The 14,553-nt window shown below is 44.5% G+C and overlaps 1 protein-coding gene across 1 annotated transcript in view; it reads right to left on the reverse strand.

The window, feature by feature from the left end:
- The window catches only part of PLBD1 (phospholipase B domain containing 1), a 39,579-nt gene extending 25,117 nt beyond the window's left edge, over window positions 1–14,462 (reverse strand). Inside the window, exons 1-2 of the mRNA XM_064155096.1 lie at window positions 14,197–14,462; window positions 4,604–4,823 (exon numbers count right to left, since the gene is read on the reverse strand). Coding sequence (XP_064011166.1) covers window positions 4,604–4,823; window positions 14,197–14,269 — 293 coding nt within the window. The 5' untranslated portion in view covers window positions 14,270–14,462. The remainder of the gene's footprint in view (window positions 1–4,603; window positions 4,824–14,196) is intronic.
- Between the last annotated feature and the right edge of the window lie 91 nt (window positions 14,463–14,553).

Genomic DNA, 14,553 nt, shown 5'->3' on the forward strand with positions numbered 1-14,553 from the left:
GACAGTTTTTACACTCTTAGCATCTCTAAGCTGTGATGGTTCATGTAAAGACTAGTTTAGCTCAGAATCAGGGTTGTGAAAACAGCTTCTTTAATGGCCTTCCTTCTTTTATGTCCTCTCTTAGCATATACAAGTCCTGGAACTAATTTTCCTTTTCCCCTAGTTGCCCTGTTTGCTTTTTCTGTTCTTTAACAAAGCTTTTATGTGCATGGATTGCACATGGGAGTATTATCCTCTGAAGTAAATTAGATTGTTAGAGTAAGGTAAGGCTTTGCATCTGTATCTAAGGTCAAATGCAAGGCAAGTACAAAGCTGGGGCAAGAACTCAAAGTGTAAAAACAGCAAAACAGAGTCCTGCTTCTTTGAACTGCAGAGGAAGATGACAGGACTCAGGTCAGGTGAGGTTGTATCAGAGAAGAGTACAATTAATGTTGCTTAAAATTTAAATACTGCTCTTGGGTACCTGGAATGTCCCAAGTGGAGCTGATTAGAAGTATGTGCTTCATGTCACAGATTTGGCTGAGGTCTGCCACAGCCCAAGTAAAGCGAGACCTCATTAACACTTCTGTCTGTAATGGGGGAAGAGAATTCACACCAAAGAAAACCAAAGCAAACATCTTTGTCTGAATGTCAGACCTGGACCTTACAGAGAGGCAAGAGACTGGTGATAAAAACAACTGTCTGATCTCCAGGCACCACAGACAATAGGATTGGATTTATTCTATCCGTAACTTTGTGATTTCAATACAGCAGATACTATCTGAATCAGGTGCCAGCACCAGAAAGATGACTCATGCTGTAGAAAAGGCCTGTGTTTCACCTCTTGCTGGTAAATAGGCCTGAATAATGTAGCTATTGCTTTTACTAACCAACCAGTATAGGTAAGCACTCAGTTTAATTCTTCCCCAGCAAACTGAGATGGATACAGATCCAGCATGGGGTTTTTTTGGCTGGTTGTTTGGGGCTTTGTTTGTTTTACATTCTGCTTAAGTTCCTACTAAGACCAAAGTATACACTTTGAGGAGAGATATTTTGTCACTCTTTTGCTTACATGACAAAGCCTAGATGTGTCTAGAAACTCTCCTTTATGCCATAAGTGTGATGCAAGGACTGAGCTAACTAAGAACTCCTGGAGATCTCCAAATTACAGTCACTGTCAAGATGGGCTCCTGCTCACCAGACAGCTTCTGTGGGCACTACCATCTGCAAAACCAGAATGAGTGTTCAAAGACACTGAGCAGAAGTCACAGCAGTGCTGGAGAGCTTCCCTGAAGACAAGCTGAGTGGGCCAGACAGACTGATGGGAACACAGTTAAAGAAAAAAGGCAGGAAGGAGAACCCAGGAAACTACAGGTAAGCAAATACAGCTCCATCCCTGAAAAGGTGATGGAACAGCTCATTCTGGAGGTCATCTCCAAGCATGTAGAGTAACAGGTTATCAGGAGGGGTCAACATGGATTCACCAAAGCAAAATTACACGTGACCAATATTATAGGCTTTCATGATGGCATGACTGGATGGGTAGATGAGGGAAGAACAGCTTATGTTACCTACCTCAGCTTCAGCAAGGCTTCTGACACTGTCTCCCATAACACCCTCAATAGGTAAGCTTAGGAAGTGTGGGTTAGATCAGTGGACAGAGACGTGGACCAAGAACTGGCCAAGTGACAGAGCACAGATCAGCAGTGTGGGGTCTAGTTGGAGGCTTCAATTAGCAGTGCTCCCAGGGGTCAGTACTAGATCCAGTCTTGTTCACTATATATTCATCAGTGACCTAGAAGGAGGAATAGAGGGCTTCCTTGGCAAGTTTGCTGACTATATAGGACTAGCAGGAGTGGTTGGAAAACCATCAGGCTGTGCTGCCATTCAGCAGGACACGGACAGGCTGGAGAGCTGGGCAAAGGGGAACTTCACAAAGTTCAAGGAGGACAATGGTAGAACCTGCCCCTGGGAAGAAATAACCCCATACACCACCATGGCTAGGGAATGATCTGCTGGAAAGCAGATCTGCATAGAAGGACCTGGGAGTGCTGAAGCTGGGAGCACTACAGTATCAAAAGCTAAGGCTAAGAACCAGCCTCAGTAAGCATCTAACCTAAAGAAGGCAAAAGCCTTGAGCACAGTAACCTGCTGAGTACCTTCACTTCTGTGAATCTTCTCTTAACACTCGCAGAAAAACAAAGAGGAAAACTCCTTCCACTAAGCCCAGGCTTAGACTAAGACATCAGACAAAGTCCCTGAGGACATTATTTCACATTCAGACCATGTTTAAAGGAACAGGCATAGGCCTAAAGTTTGTTTAAAATACAGCCAAGAAGACTACAAACCTAGTGTGCACCCAAAGGGGAAGAAGGTGTAGGGTGCTGCTATTAGAACATTATTTGCCATCTAATCAGGCTCACCATGGATTGGGCCCTCTACACAGAAAGACAAAGCTGAAGTTTTATATTTAAGCTTAATCAGAGATGAGTACACCTAGACAGAGCCCTAGTGAAGCTAATACAACTTGACTGAACAGCATATGGCAATCACCTCTCATGCCAAATAATCCAACAACATGCATCTACTTCTCTCATGTACTTAATTTCTTTTCCTGCATTCAGAACTCTAAGAACATTCCTGTGCATTCAGAACTCTTTTACAGACTCCTTTACTCTCTTCTTCAGAAGTGTTCTGTTATTACTTGATTGAATTTCCTTCATATTCTCCAGAGACTTATCTGCCTTTGCAGCAAATTCAAGCAGAGTCACATTAACATATCATGTACCAGAGAACTATCTATAAACCTTAGCTGATCTTAAAATGTCTTACTAATTATATTAGTATCATCTTGTCCAGCAGTCATAGCTGACAATTGCTCAACAGGCAACCTTTCCCTGCTGGCCTATTCAAACCAGCCTATGGGTATTTGTTTTAGTGTTCTGGAGGTGAAGCTGGTGAAGCCAAATTCATGTCACTGTATCTATCGCAAGCATTTCCTAAGTATTCCCTATTCACGCATTGGATTTTGGGAATTTTTCTTTTCCTATGACTAAGTTGATAGAGGGAAAGATGGAGCTTGTTCCACAAGCCACTTGATGTGTTCTCAGCTGTATGACCAGCTTCTTCCTGGAGAAGAGGAGGCTCAGGGGTGACCTCATTGCTGTCTACAACTACCTGAAGGGAGGTTGTAGTCAGGTGGGGGTTGGTCTCTTCTCCCAAGCAACCACCAATAGAACAAGGGAACAGTCTCAAGTTGTGCCAGGGGAAGTATAGGCTGGATGTTAGGAGGAAGTTCTTCCCAGAGAGAGTGATTGGCATTGGAATGGGCTGCCCAGGGAGGTGGTGGAGTCACTCTCCCTGGAAGTGTTCAAGAAGAGACTGAATGAGGCACTTAGTGCCATGGTCTAGTTGATTGCATAGGGCTGGGTGCTAGGTTGGACTGGCTGATCCTGGAGGTCTCTTCCAACCTGGCTGATTCTGCAATTCTATGATTCTATATTCTATTATTTAGTGTGTCATAGGGACATTCTGTTTTCCATTTTTGTCAAGGAAAGAAGAGGATTTGGGGCTGTTCTGGGATTTTTTTGTTGTTGATTGTTCAAGTTTTAGGGAGATTGTTGTTGGTTTGGGGTGGATTTTTCTAAATAAAAAAAAAACCAAACACTGCTCTGGATTCATTAAAAGTACAAAATTCTGTCAGTGCCTGCATTGTGGGAGAACTTCAGTCCCTCATCTTCTCTTCAAAAGGTCTCTCAGGAACGCACTGACCCTTCTAGACACACCTCAGTCTGTCTCAGGCCTATGAGTATATGGCATAGTTATTTCAGTTTGTCCAAGAAAGACTAAACTCCTCCACATGCTCTGAAGTTTCAGTATCTGCTCTCCAGAAGCTTCTTGACAGTGTTTGGTTGTAAAGATCCTTAAAGCAGCCCTGCAGCCCTTGTTAGCAACCCTGCCCAATTTGATTTTGATTGTCTTATCTGCTGTAGCCCAACCACTGCACTACAGGCTGAGGAGAACTAGTCTTTCTGCAACCTGTTTGTAATTGTTTACAACATAGGGGTTATGCTCTTCCTCACACTGAGACTATAGAACAAGGGGACACAGTCTCAAGTTGTGCTGGGGAAAGTATAGGCTGGATGTTAGGAGGAAGTTCTTCACAGAGAGTGATTTGCCATTGGAATGGGCTGCCCAGGGAGGTGGTGGAGGCACCAGCCCTGGAGGTCTTCAAGAAAAGACTCAATGGGGCACTTAGTGCCATGGTCTAGTTGACTGGATAGGGCTGGGGGATAGGTTGGACTGGATGATCTTGGAGGTCTCTTCCAACCTGGTTGATTCTATGATTCTATCCTGGGACGAAGTTAGTTAATCAGTAATACACAGAGAGTACTTCTCTACCTCATCAACGTGTTTAGAGCCTGCAGGATGAAGAGACAGCACTTCTTAACCTCATGGAAGAAGTCATGCTTCATGCCTGCTACTAATTAAAAGAATGTGTCACAACTGCAAAATGTATGGCTAGATTAAATGGGTGGCAGCTAAGGGAAAGTAATAAACAAACAAAAACTCACAAGTACACAGAAATCCACTCACAAGCTGAGCTGCTTCCTGAGGTACTTACGGAGCTGTGAGATAGCCTTCCAAGAAGCCAGCTGCATACATGATATCTTCATTGCTTAAAGTTGGACTGCCATAGCCTGCTCTGATCTCCAGAACTCCCCAGCCTGTTGTCTGTACAGTGTCATTGTAGAAACCATAGGCATCTCCACTCCTGTCCAGTACATTCTTGACCTGAATTGTTTTTTCAGCTTTATTCCAGTACACAGTTGCATAGCGGATTTCTACGGGGAAGAAGAAAGCAGACAAGGGAAACAAACAAATGTGAGTAGATATTTCCTATTTAATACCAAAACATCAAGACAGTATTTTGGCAATTAAAAAAAAAAAAAAAGTTCATTTCATAGCTTTCCATCAGGTGTAGTACTGCTCTCCACAGCAAAACTAATGTTAAAACACTGAAAAGTGACAGAGAACTAACCAGAGTTTTACCAAGACAAAAGCTTACAGCTAAAATATTCTTGTGTTGCTCTTCTGGAAACTATCTAAAACTCCTTCAGCACAGAGCTCCAACAGAGCTGAATCCTGACATAAAATTCAGTGAAGTATTTCCTTACCCGGCCCAGAAGAAAATGTATATAAAACTTACTGGAAGCTACTTTAGATGACAGCAAACAACTGCAAAGGCTTAGAAATTCCTCTTGACTGGTTTCCACCTAAAGATTCAAAAGGCTATAAAAGTTTCTTAAAACTTCCTGGGTAACTAATCCTGGAAGTGGCATTACCAAGTAAAAACATTAATTCAGTGGCTCACAGGCTTGAAGACATGCCACAGGTATGCAATTCTTTCTAAGACACACAATCCCTATCACCCAGTCAGAAAAGAACTGATCTCAGCAGTAAAAGCAAGGAGAAGGAAGGACACTTGACTGCTCAGAGTTCTGTTTGAACTGCTATCTAAGAAACATTCTTCATTAATTGGGTTGTAATCCTGCTGAGATGAAGAACAAAAAGCAGGATACACTACAAAGAAAACCAAACCCTACAACTGTAAAGCATCCTTCCGTAAAATGGGATCTGATTATATTAGACCTCCACTCATGACTGATCTTAAGGAATAAGCTCACAAAGATGCACAACTGCTAAGAAAACAGCAGCAGCTCCATTCCCCTGACTCTCCTCCAGGGAATGGCAACCAGTCCTGCCTGTCCCCTGGCTCTTCTCCAGAACTCTTCCAGTTCTGCCAACTTACAGCAAGAAATTGCAATTTGGTTACTACTGCTCACAACAATCCATTTTATGCACCATGCTCCACAGCAGCTGCAGAACAGAGAGCTAGATGTAATTCTGGTTGACCTCACACAAAATACTCTGCACGGAACTATACAAAAGGCAGTTCAAAGCCAACACAATACCCAATGATCTTCCAAAAGCTGCATGCAAAATGGTCACAGGATCACACAGGATGTTAGGGGTTGGAAGAGACCCAAGGAGATCATCGAGTCCAACACCCCTGCCGGAGCAGGACAATCCTATTTAACACAGATCACAGAGGAACACATCCAGACAGGCCTTCCAAATCTCCACAGAAGGAGACTCCACAACCTCTTTGGGAAGCCTATTCCAGTGTTCTGTGACCCTTACAGTAAAGAAGTTCCCCCTTGTGTTGCGACAGAACCTCTTTTGCTGCAACTTACACCTGTTGCTCCTTGTCCTAGCCCAGGGAGCAAGTGAGAGGAGCCTGTCCCCCCCTTCCTGGCCAGCCTTCAGATACTTACAAACATTGATCAAATTCCCTCTAAGTCTTCTTCTCTCCAGACTAAAAAGCCCCAGGTCCCTCAGCCTCTCCTCATAAGCCATGCCCTCCAGTCCCCTCATCATCCTCCTAGCCCTCCGGTGGACCCTCTCCAGCAGATCCCTGTCCCTCTTAAACTGGGGAGCCCAAAACTGAACACAGTATTCAAGATGATGTTTGTGACTAAGCAGATAGTCTGATTTCAAATTAAGTGCATCCACTTAATTCAGTGCTTTATATCACAGCATAAAGAAGCCATTTTTCTGAAGAGCCAGGATGCATTTGAATAAAAAAGCAAAAACACATTCTAAGAACCCAACTTTCTCCAACTAATCATTTTGACACCACATTTATGCCATCACTTTAAGCCAGTTTTCATCCATGCTACCAGACTGTTGAGTAATTTGTGTCACTGAACAGCTGCAAAGCTGTTCTCTGCTAGGGTCTGAGAAAGAACAGCTAAAACAGTTTCTTACTGAGAAAGGCTGAAGTTGGAGGGGACCTCTGGAAGTGACTTTGTCCAAGCCTGCTGCTCAAGTATGGTCATCTACAGAAAACTACCCAGAATCCTGCCCAAACAGCTTTTAAGTATTTCCATGGATGGAGAGTTTCACCACCCCTCTGGGTGACCTGTACCAATGCTTGCTTACCCTCGTAATAGAGTATTTTCTGATGCTCAAGGAAAGGGTCCTGTTTCAGTTTGTGCCCACTGGCTCTGGCCCTGTCACTGGGCACCACTGACAAGATCCTAGCTCCATCTTCCTTACACCCTACCTTCAAGTATTTTTTTTTTTACACACTGATGAGAGCTCCCTTTCACCTTCTCCATCCAGAGCAGTCCCAGCTCTCGGCCATTCCTCACATAATAGATGCTCCAGTCACCTTCACAGCCCTTTGCCACACTTCCTCCAGATCTGTGGAGCCCAGAACTGGACCCAGCTCTCCAGGCATGCCTTCACCAATGCTGTGGAGAGGGAAAGGATCACATGCCTCAGCCTGCTGGCAACACTGCACCTGAAGCAACTCAGAAGACAGTTATTCTTTGTTGCCATAGGAGCACATTGGTGGATCATGTTCAGCTGGGTGTCCACCAGGACCTTCGAGCCCTTTTCTGCAAAGCTGCTTTCAAAAATGCTCAGCTTTCAGCATGTATTAGCACATGGGGTCATTCCTTGGCATTTCCTTTTATTAACCTGCGTAAGGCTCCCATTAGCTCATTTCCCCAGCTCGCTGAGGTCCCTCTGAACAGCAGCACAACCCTCTGATGTGTGAGCCACTGCTCTCAGTTTTGTATCAAACAGCAGACTTGCACCATCACCCAGACCAAAAATGCTGAATAGTATCAACCACTGGCACACACCATTAGTCACTGGCCTCCAGCTAGACTTTGTATCACTAACCACCAGTCTTCATGAGGTACTAGGGACATTTCTCATGTGAAAAGGAAGTGTTAGCAAAATCAGAATTTTAATAGGGAAGGAACTGGAGGGTTGTTTCCTCCCACCCCCCATTCTATGAATAGAAGCCTTTACGTGAATCGCTATTTAGAGATGAAGTCATTTCATGGACTTGGAACACAGTATTTAAAAACATGTTTTTCTTCTGCCAGGTACTGAGGCTATTTAAAGGACTGAAACATGACAGACTTTGGATATAACTCTTCAGGCAGCTATAACCTTACTTTTCTGTTGTGTCCCTAACTATCTTCTAGTAAGACATGGGGTAATTGCTGATTTATCTTAAAGGTAAACATGGGGAGCCACTCAGACTGAAAACCTGTAAGAGAAGAGCAAGCTGATAAGGGTCATCACTGAAGAGAGCCAAAGGCCATCTTACACAGCTGAAATTCACAGAAGGAAAGAGGTCAGGGACAGGGAGGTCCTGTGGAAGAAGTGATGCAAGGGGTTGGTGCAGAACACAACTAACCTGTTCAGCAATAAAGGAGAAGGCTGATTCCACCCAAGCAGCCCACTACAGGACATGGGCCGTGCACCCAGTAAACAAAGACACTTGAGGAAAGGGTAAACAGCACAAGAACAATGTAAGGGAAAAGTTGATCTTCCCACTTCTTCAGCAGGCTCTGGAGAAGTGGTGAGCAGTGAATAGGAACCAGGGCAGCTGGGTATTGTTATTAGTGCCCACAGACTAAATACCTAAGTCAAAGAAACTCTCTTCTGCCTGAAGCAAAATAGCCTTTGCTTTCTTTTCTTTTTTTTTAAGAAGGCTGACGCTGGTGCCAGACAGACTGATGGGACACAGGTATTCGAACCCAGCAGGCTGTTGCTTTGTTTTATGCTCTGCCAGAGCATGAACACACAGAGCTATTTCCAAAAGTCAGAACAAACTTTTAAATTACCCATGCAGTTTGCCCTGCCCCAACTTCACTACATGACAAATTTAAACTGAAGATCACCAGGACTAGAGGAGGATGAGAGAGAAGGGGCAACAGGATAATTTCCAACAGACTTAGAGAGGCCTTTAGATGAACAACACCAAGATAACTGTCATGGGCGTAGCTTAACAAGGATGCTGAAAACAATCTCCCATTAATGATTTTTTTAACATCCCCCCAACTCATTCACTCATTACCCCATTTCACCTTGTTCTTTTTCACTTTGGTTTCTCCATACCAAATTGCCCTGGTCTAAAGTGTCAAAATACCCACATATGAAATTGCTATGTTTATTTCAAGGAATGCATATATCCTAAATTATAACAATTACTGTATGATTATATAAGTCCTCATCTTGTTACAGATGGAGTTAAAACTACAAGCTTGTAAATGTGTACACTTAAAACATACTCTACAATGTCATGGAAGCATTTGCCATCAGCCAATTGGATAGAATTTTGTGTTCATCTAAACCAGAACTAGCTTTGCCAAGAAAACCATCCAGAACCAAAGTATAACATGGACTATAGATACATAAGAAGCAATTGGACATTTCCAAACTATCTCCTATGTGTCCTGCAGGAACAATGCTGGCATTTTTACATTTGTTTCTGGAAGGTAAGTAGGGGACCTCTTATCCCAGTAGTTGTATTGGTAACTTCTTAGATCTGAATCAAATGCAACACCTCAATGAATCCACTTATCATTCTACATCATCCAAGTTAGACACTCGGTGTTTAGCTGAGAATGCTGACAAGTACTTGAGCCTATTAGGACTCTGAAGAACAGAAGAGATCATGAGGTATAGGCTTGACATTAGGAGGAAGTTCTTCAGAGTGATTTGCCATTGGAATGGGCTGCCCAGGAAGGTGGTGGAATCAACGTCCCCGGAGTTGTTCAAGAATGGATGAGGCACTTAGTGCCATGGTCTAGTTGATCGGATAGGGCTGGGTGATAGGCTGGACTGGATGATCTTAGAGGTCTCTTCCAACCTGGTTGAGTCTCTAAGTCTATGATAATCTGTGGCCATTCCAGCAGCCTACATAACAAGCCAGAGCACACACTATTTACTGCAACAAACAACTCCAAATCCCTGGGGACAGGGTAGGTCAGTGTAGTCATGTTTCCCTCCATGCAAACTAACCAGCCAGCAGAACCGCTCTGCATCGATTCCACCACAACTATTCTACACCACACACGATGCTGCGTGGTGGAAGAACTCAAGAAATGCAACAACAAAGCAAGCCTGGAGTGAAGTGTTCCTTCTCCTTTCTGTGGTCAGCAGGGACTGGGAGGAACTTTTCCTCAAATTGCCATTTTTAAAAGTACATCAATGCTTCTGCCATGAAATAGGGACTACAGCTGTTGAGAGTAATGGAGTTTCTTCAACAAATGAGGCACATCTGCTTTGTGCCAAGATTTTAGCCTAAATAACAGAAAAGTAAAGGTATTTCAGCCATGGCTAGGAGATGGCAGGAGTCCTCTTGGTTTTCAGGCTGAAATACTACATTTGTTCTCTGTGGTTTTGGCTCAACACAAGCATTGCCAAGGTTATGTCAAAAATGGAGTTTGTCCTTGTTTGGTAGCAGCAGGAGAGTGGAAATACATGCTTGGGAGAATATTAAAAAAACCCAAACAAACAACTAGAAGAAATGCAAAGCAAGAGGACTGAAGCAAGATAAAATAAGTCAGATGCCAAGGAGGATATGAAAGAGTAGCAGTAAGGAAAGACAGAACAGGAAGAGAAGTTTGAGAAAGAACTATGAAGCAAGCTGGCCCAAGAGCATCTAGCAAACATGGTATTTGGTAACTACCATCAGTATTTATTAAATAAGTGTCACTTACAAAAATAACACCTGCAGTGCCTGAAGAACACCAGGAAAATTTGTTTGGCAATATGCAACAGCTGCTTTTACTTATGTTTTCCCAACCATGAGTCATTTTAAGACCCATATACAGAGATAGGCTATTAGACTTTATAATTGGAGGAATTAACAGAAGTTCCTTTTCTTTGATAATTCAAGAGCTACAAGGTTTGAGAGCAAGAATTAATTTTCCTGTTTCTCCTTATTCTGAGAAACAAGCTAACTCACAATCAGTGAAGCACTGGTTAAGTTGCATGTAAGATGACAAATGAACAACTCTAAGCACCTCCTAACAGGATACCCATTGGGTTGCTCATATACTGATTTTTAATGTATATTTTTATTTATGGCTTTACAAAGGTTAAGCATTTTTTTTTGGTAAAGGTTATCAGATGAACTTTGTAGACTTCAGTTATACACCTTCCACTAACTAAGGAAGCTATCACTGTTTCACTGAGCACTAATTTTGCACATCTTAGAAATACAAATAAAACCTCCAGCACTAAGCTGCCCATCTCCTGTGTCCCATATATCCTTCTCATATAGTGAACATTCAGTAGTAAAGATTATATTAGCACAGTGAGACATTGAAATATTTCAGGTCAACCATAATAAGAAGCATTTGATATTTCTGTTCTATTTTGTAATTTGATAGAATTTGTCCTATTTTTCCCCATTACAAAAATTTAGATCCCTCCTTCTAACTGTTTAAAATAGCACACTGAAATGACATTTCAAAGGATCATAGAACCAGTCAGGGTTAGAAGGGACTAAAAGGATCATCTAGTTCCAACCCCTCTGCCATGGGCAGGAACACCCTACCCTAGATCAGGCTGCCCACAGCCTCATCCAGCCTGGCCTGAAACACCTCCAAGGATGGGGCCTCAACCACCTCCCTGGGCAACCCATTCCAGGCTCTCACCACTCTCATGCTCAACAGCTTCCTCCTCACAGACAGTCTGAATCTCTCCACCTCCAGCTTTGCTCCATTCCCCTTAGTCCAGTCATTACCTGATAGCCTAAAATGTCCCTCCCCAGCTTTTTCGTAGGCCCACTTCAGATACTGGAAGGCCACAAGAAGGTCACCTCAGAGCCTCCTCTTCTGCAGACTGAACAGCCCCAACTCTTTCAGTCTGTCCTCATAGGAAAGCTGCTCCAGCCCTCTGATCATCCTCATGGTCCTGGATAGTTATGATTGGAATCCATTACAAAGCAGCTGTTAAGAACCCCAGAACTTCTTTAGAGATTATCTTAAACCACACAAGAGCCCAGTAATTCTCAATTAATGTGTTTTTATTCTGCTTGAATACAAGCTATTTGCTTTTCTATTCTGCTAGCCTTCATTCACCTTCCTCATATATTTCAAGTCTAAGTAATTTTTCAATTTGCCTCTAACAGGCCTGTCATTATTTGAAGCCCAATCCCCTGATGTGTGCTTACATGAGGAGAAGCAATATTCAAATGTGAACTACAAATTGAGAATCTGAGTCTTGCATGGTTTTCATGTTCACGAGAGTACTTACTATTAAGCTTAGCTGATGCAGACAACTCACCAAACAGTTACAGGTCCTCAGTATAAGTCATCAAAGAAAAGAAAACATATGTCACAAGTAGCTTCACTAATCTGAGCCCTTAAATTTAAGACATTTTTAATAGAGAACATCCTCCAGAAAAAAAGTTTCTAAACAGTATGATGAAGACTCTCCAAGACATTCAAAATGCCAAAGAACAAGGAACCATTAAAAAGAAAATGCAGACAATTCACAGTATTGAAGGCTAAGTATTTACTCCATTCAATAGCCCAAAGGCATTTCTATTTGCTACTGTCTTCTACTTCAATTATGATGCAAGGAAGCAGCCAGGCACTAGCCAAAACCATTTTCTATCTTAAACTTACTTTTTCACTCCTCTGTACTGTTCACAGTTCCTTCCTTGAGTCCTGCTGATGTCATACTTAAATTTTTGCCAATGCACCTAAGTTTGAAAAGTAAGTCTGCAAGATGAGGTAGGACTGTCTGTAAAATTACATGCTTGTAACATTTTGGGCACTTAAAAGTAGCTGTTACCTGGATTTCTCCTTCCTTTGTGGAAATTAATAAATTGTAATTTCCTGGCAGGTAATCCTGCCCTTAAGATCTTCAAAATCTACTGAAAGCAGAGAAGGGGCATACTGTCCTGCTGAGATTTGCTTCCCAACTACCTACTCATGCCTCATGCCATCAGTACAAACGGTACCTGGAATTCTCTAATGGACATTCTGCTCCGAATGGTTGCTGTCTGTCACTAACCTTTACTGATCTTCCAGAGGCAGCTTCACTTTCACATACTTCACACTTCCTCAGCACTTCTAAAATTCCCTCCTTTACTGACTCCTTTCCCCACCCTTCCAGCTGCTGGTAAATCCATTTCATACTTTGACATGAACATAAAAGCAATAATGCTAAGTTCAAACATCACTTACTAGCACACTGTTGGATACCACAGTGTGCATCCACCAGAAACTCAGCTTTTAAGCAGGATGCCGAGATTCTATGGGGAACTGAAACTCACCAACATGTGCTTTGCTGCACTTGCCAAATGCTGTTTGCATCTCACCTAACTCTGAAGCTGGGACAAGAACAATGCCCTAAAGTGAGGAGGCAGGAAAACTGCAGCAGTCACCAGAAGGAAGCTCAAAAGCATTACAAAAGTTTCAGTTCTAGAACTACCTTCATGGAAGCTTTACAACTTTAACTGAAAAAGTAGTTAGGCAAATATATGACAAAACAACCATGAGCACAAAAACAGCATTAAGTGGTGTTAATGTCATAAAAAACAACTTATTTACTGCACTTACTCAAACGGCAACACAAAGGTTAATCTACTCGGAAAACAAGAATCGTGCTACAAGCTCTGAAGGATGGACTATACCCACAAGCTAGCACTAAAACTCTGTTAAAGATGCAAGTCACAGCATGCTGTAGGTCACAGCACCGAAACGAAGTGTCCATCCTACATGTCACCCGTGCACGCAGATGACATTAAAGCCTGGCACCACCAGGCGCCCAAGGCAGCTTCCCAACGTTTAAATTTTTCATTTGGCTCCCTTCGGCCACTCGGGGAACGAGAGAGACACTGAAACCATGCAGGCATGAAGTGCCAGCACTTGACACCCACGAGGCACCACGGCAGAGCCTGCCCCAGCCGGCGAACATGAGGTGCTCCTGAAGCAAGCCCATGAGGCAGCCGGTGCCTGCCCGGCCTGCAGGGCCCCTCCGGGGGTGCTCTGCCGAGGGACGAGGCCGCTCCCGCGGCACACACGTTTTCCAAGGCGGCATGGGGAAGGCTTTGCCTCTCGGCTCCTGCCCAAGGCGAAGCGCCGAGCCCAGCGGTCCCCCAGGCTGGGCCCGGGCGAGCCTCGCTGCCTCCTCAGGAGCCACAGCTAAGCCCCTGCCCGAACTCCGCCGGCGGGACAGCCCCTCCCGGCTGCCAGGTCCCCGCCTCGGATGCTGAGGACAACCTCGCTGTCTCCCTTCCTCCCCGCCCGCGCCGGCGAGGCGTCTCCGGGGAAGGGCCCCCTCTGCTGCCCTCTCAGGACCTGCCTCCCGCCCAGTCGCTCGCCTCACCTGCTCGGCCCCCCACAGCCGCCCACAGGAGGACGAGACCCCAGCAGCAGCACACGCTACCGAGCCGGGCCATGCTGCTGCTTCCCCGCGCCTCCTCTGGGCACCGGGAGGCGGCGGGACTTTAAGAAGTTCTCTCGCTCAGGGCAGGTCTCGTCTCTGCTCCCGCCTCCTTCGGAGCCCGCCCCGGCCCTGGCGCCCCGTGCTGGGGGTGGCCGTGCCGGGGACAAGGGTAGCCCCGCTCGAAGGCTGCCAGCTACCCCTCCGGCAGTGGGGTGTGCTCCGGGGGGAGGTCAGCAGCGGCGGCCACTTTTAACACCGAATTCCCGCCCAAAGTGGCCGTGAGGCAGCGGTTGGACC

This window comes from Pogoniulus pusillus, chromosome 15, assembly GCF_015220805.1.
Source record: "Pogoniulus pusillus isolate bPogPus1 chromosome 15, bPogPus1.pri, whole genome shotgun sequence".
NCBI lineage: Eukaryota > Metazoa > Chordata > Aves > Piciformes > Lybiidae > Pogoniulus > Pogoniulus pusillus.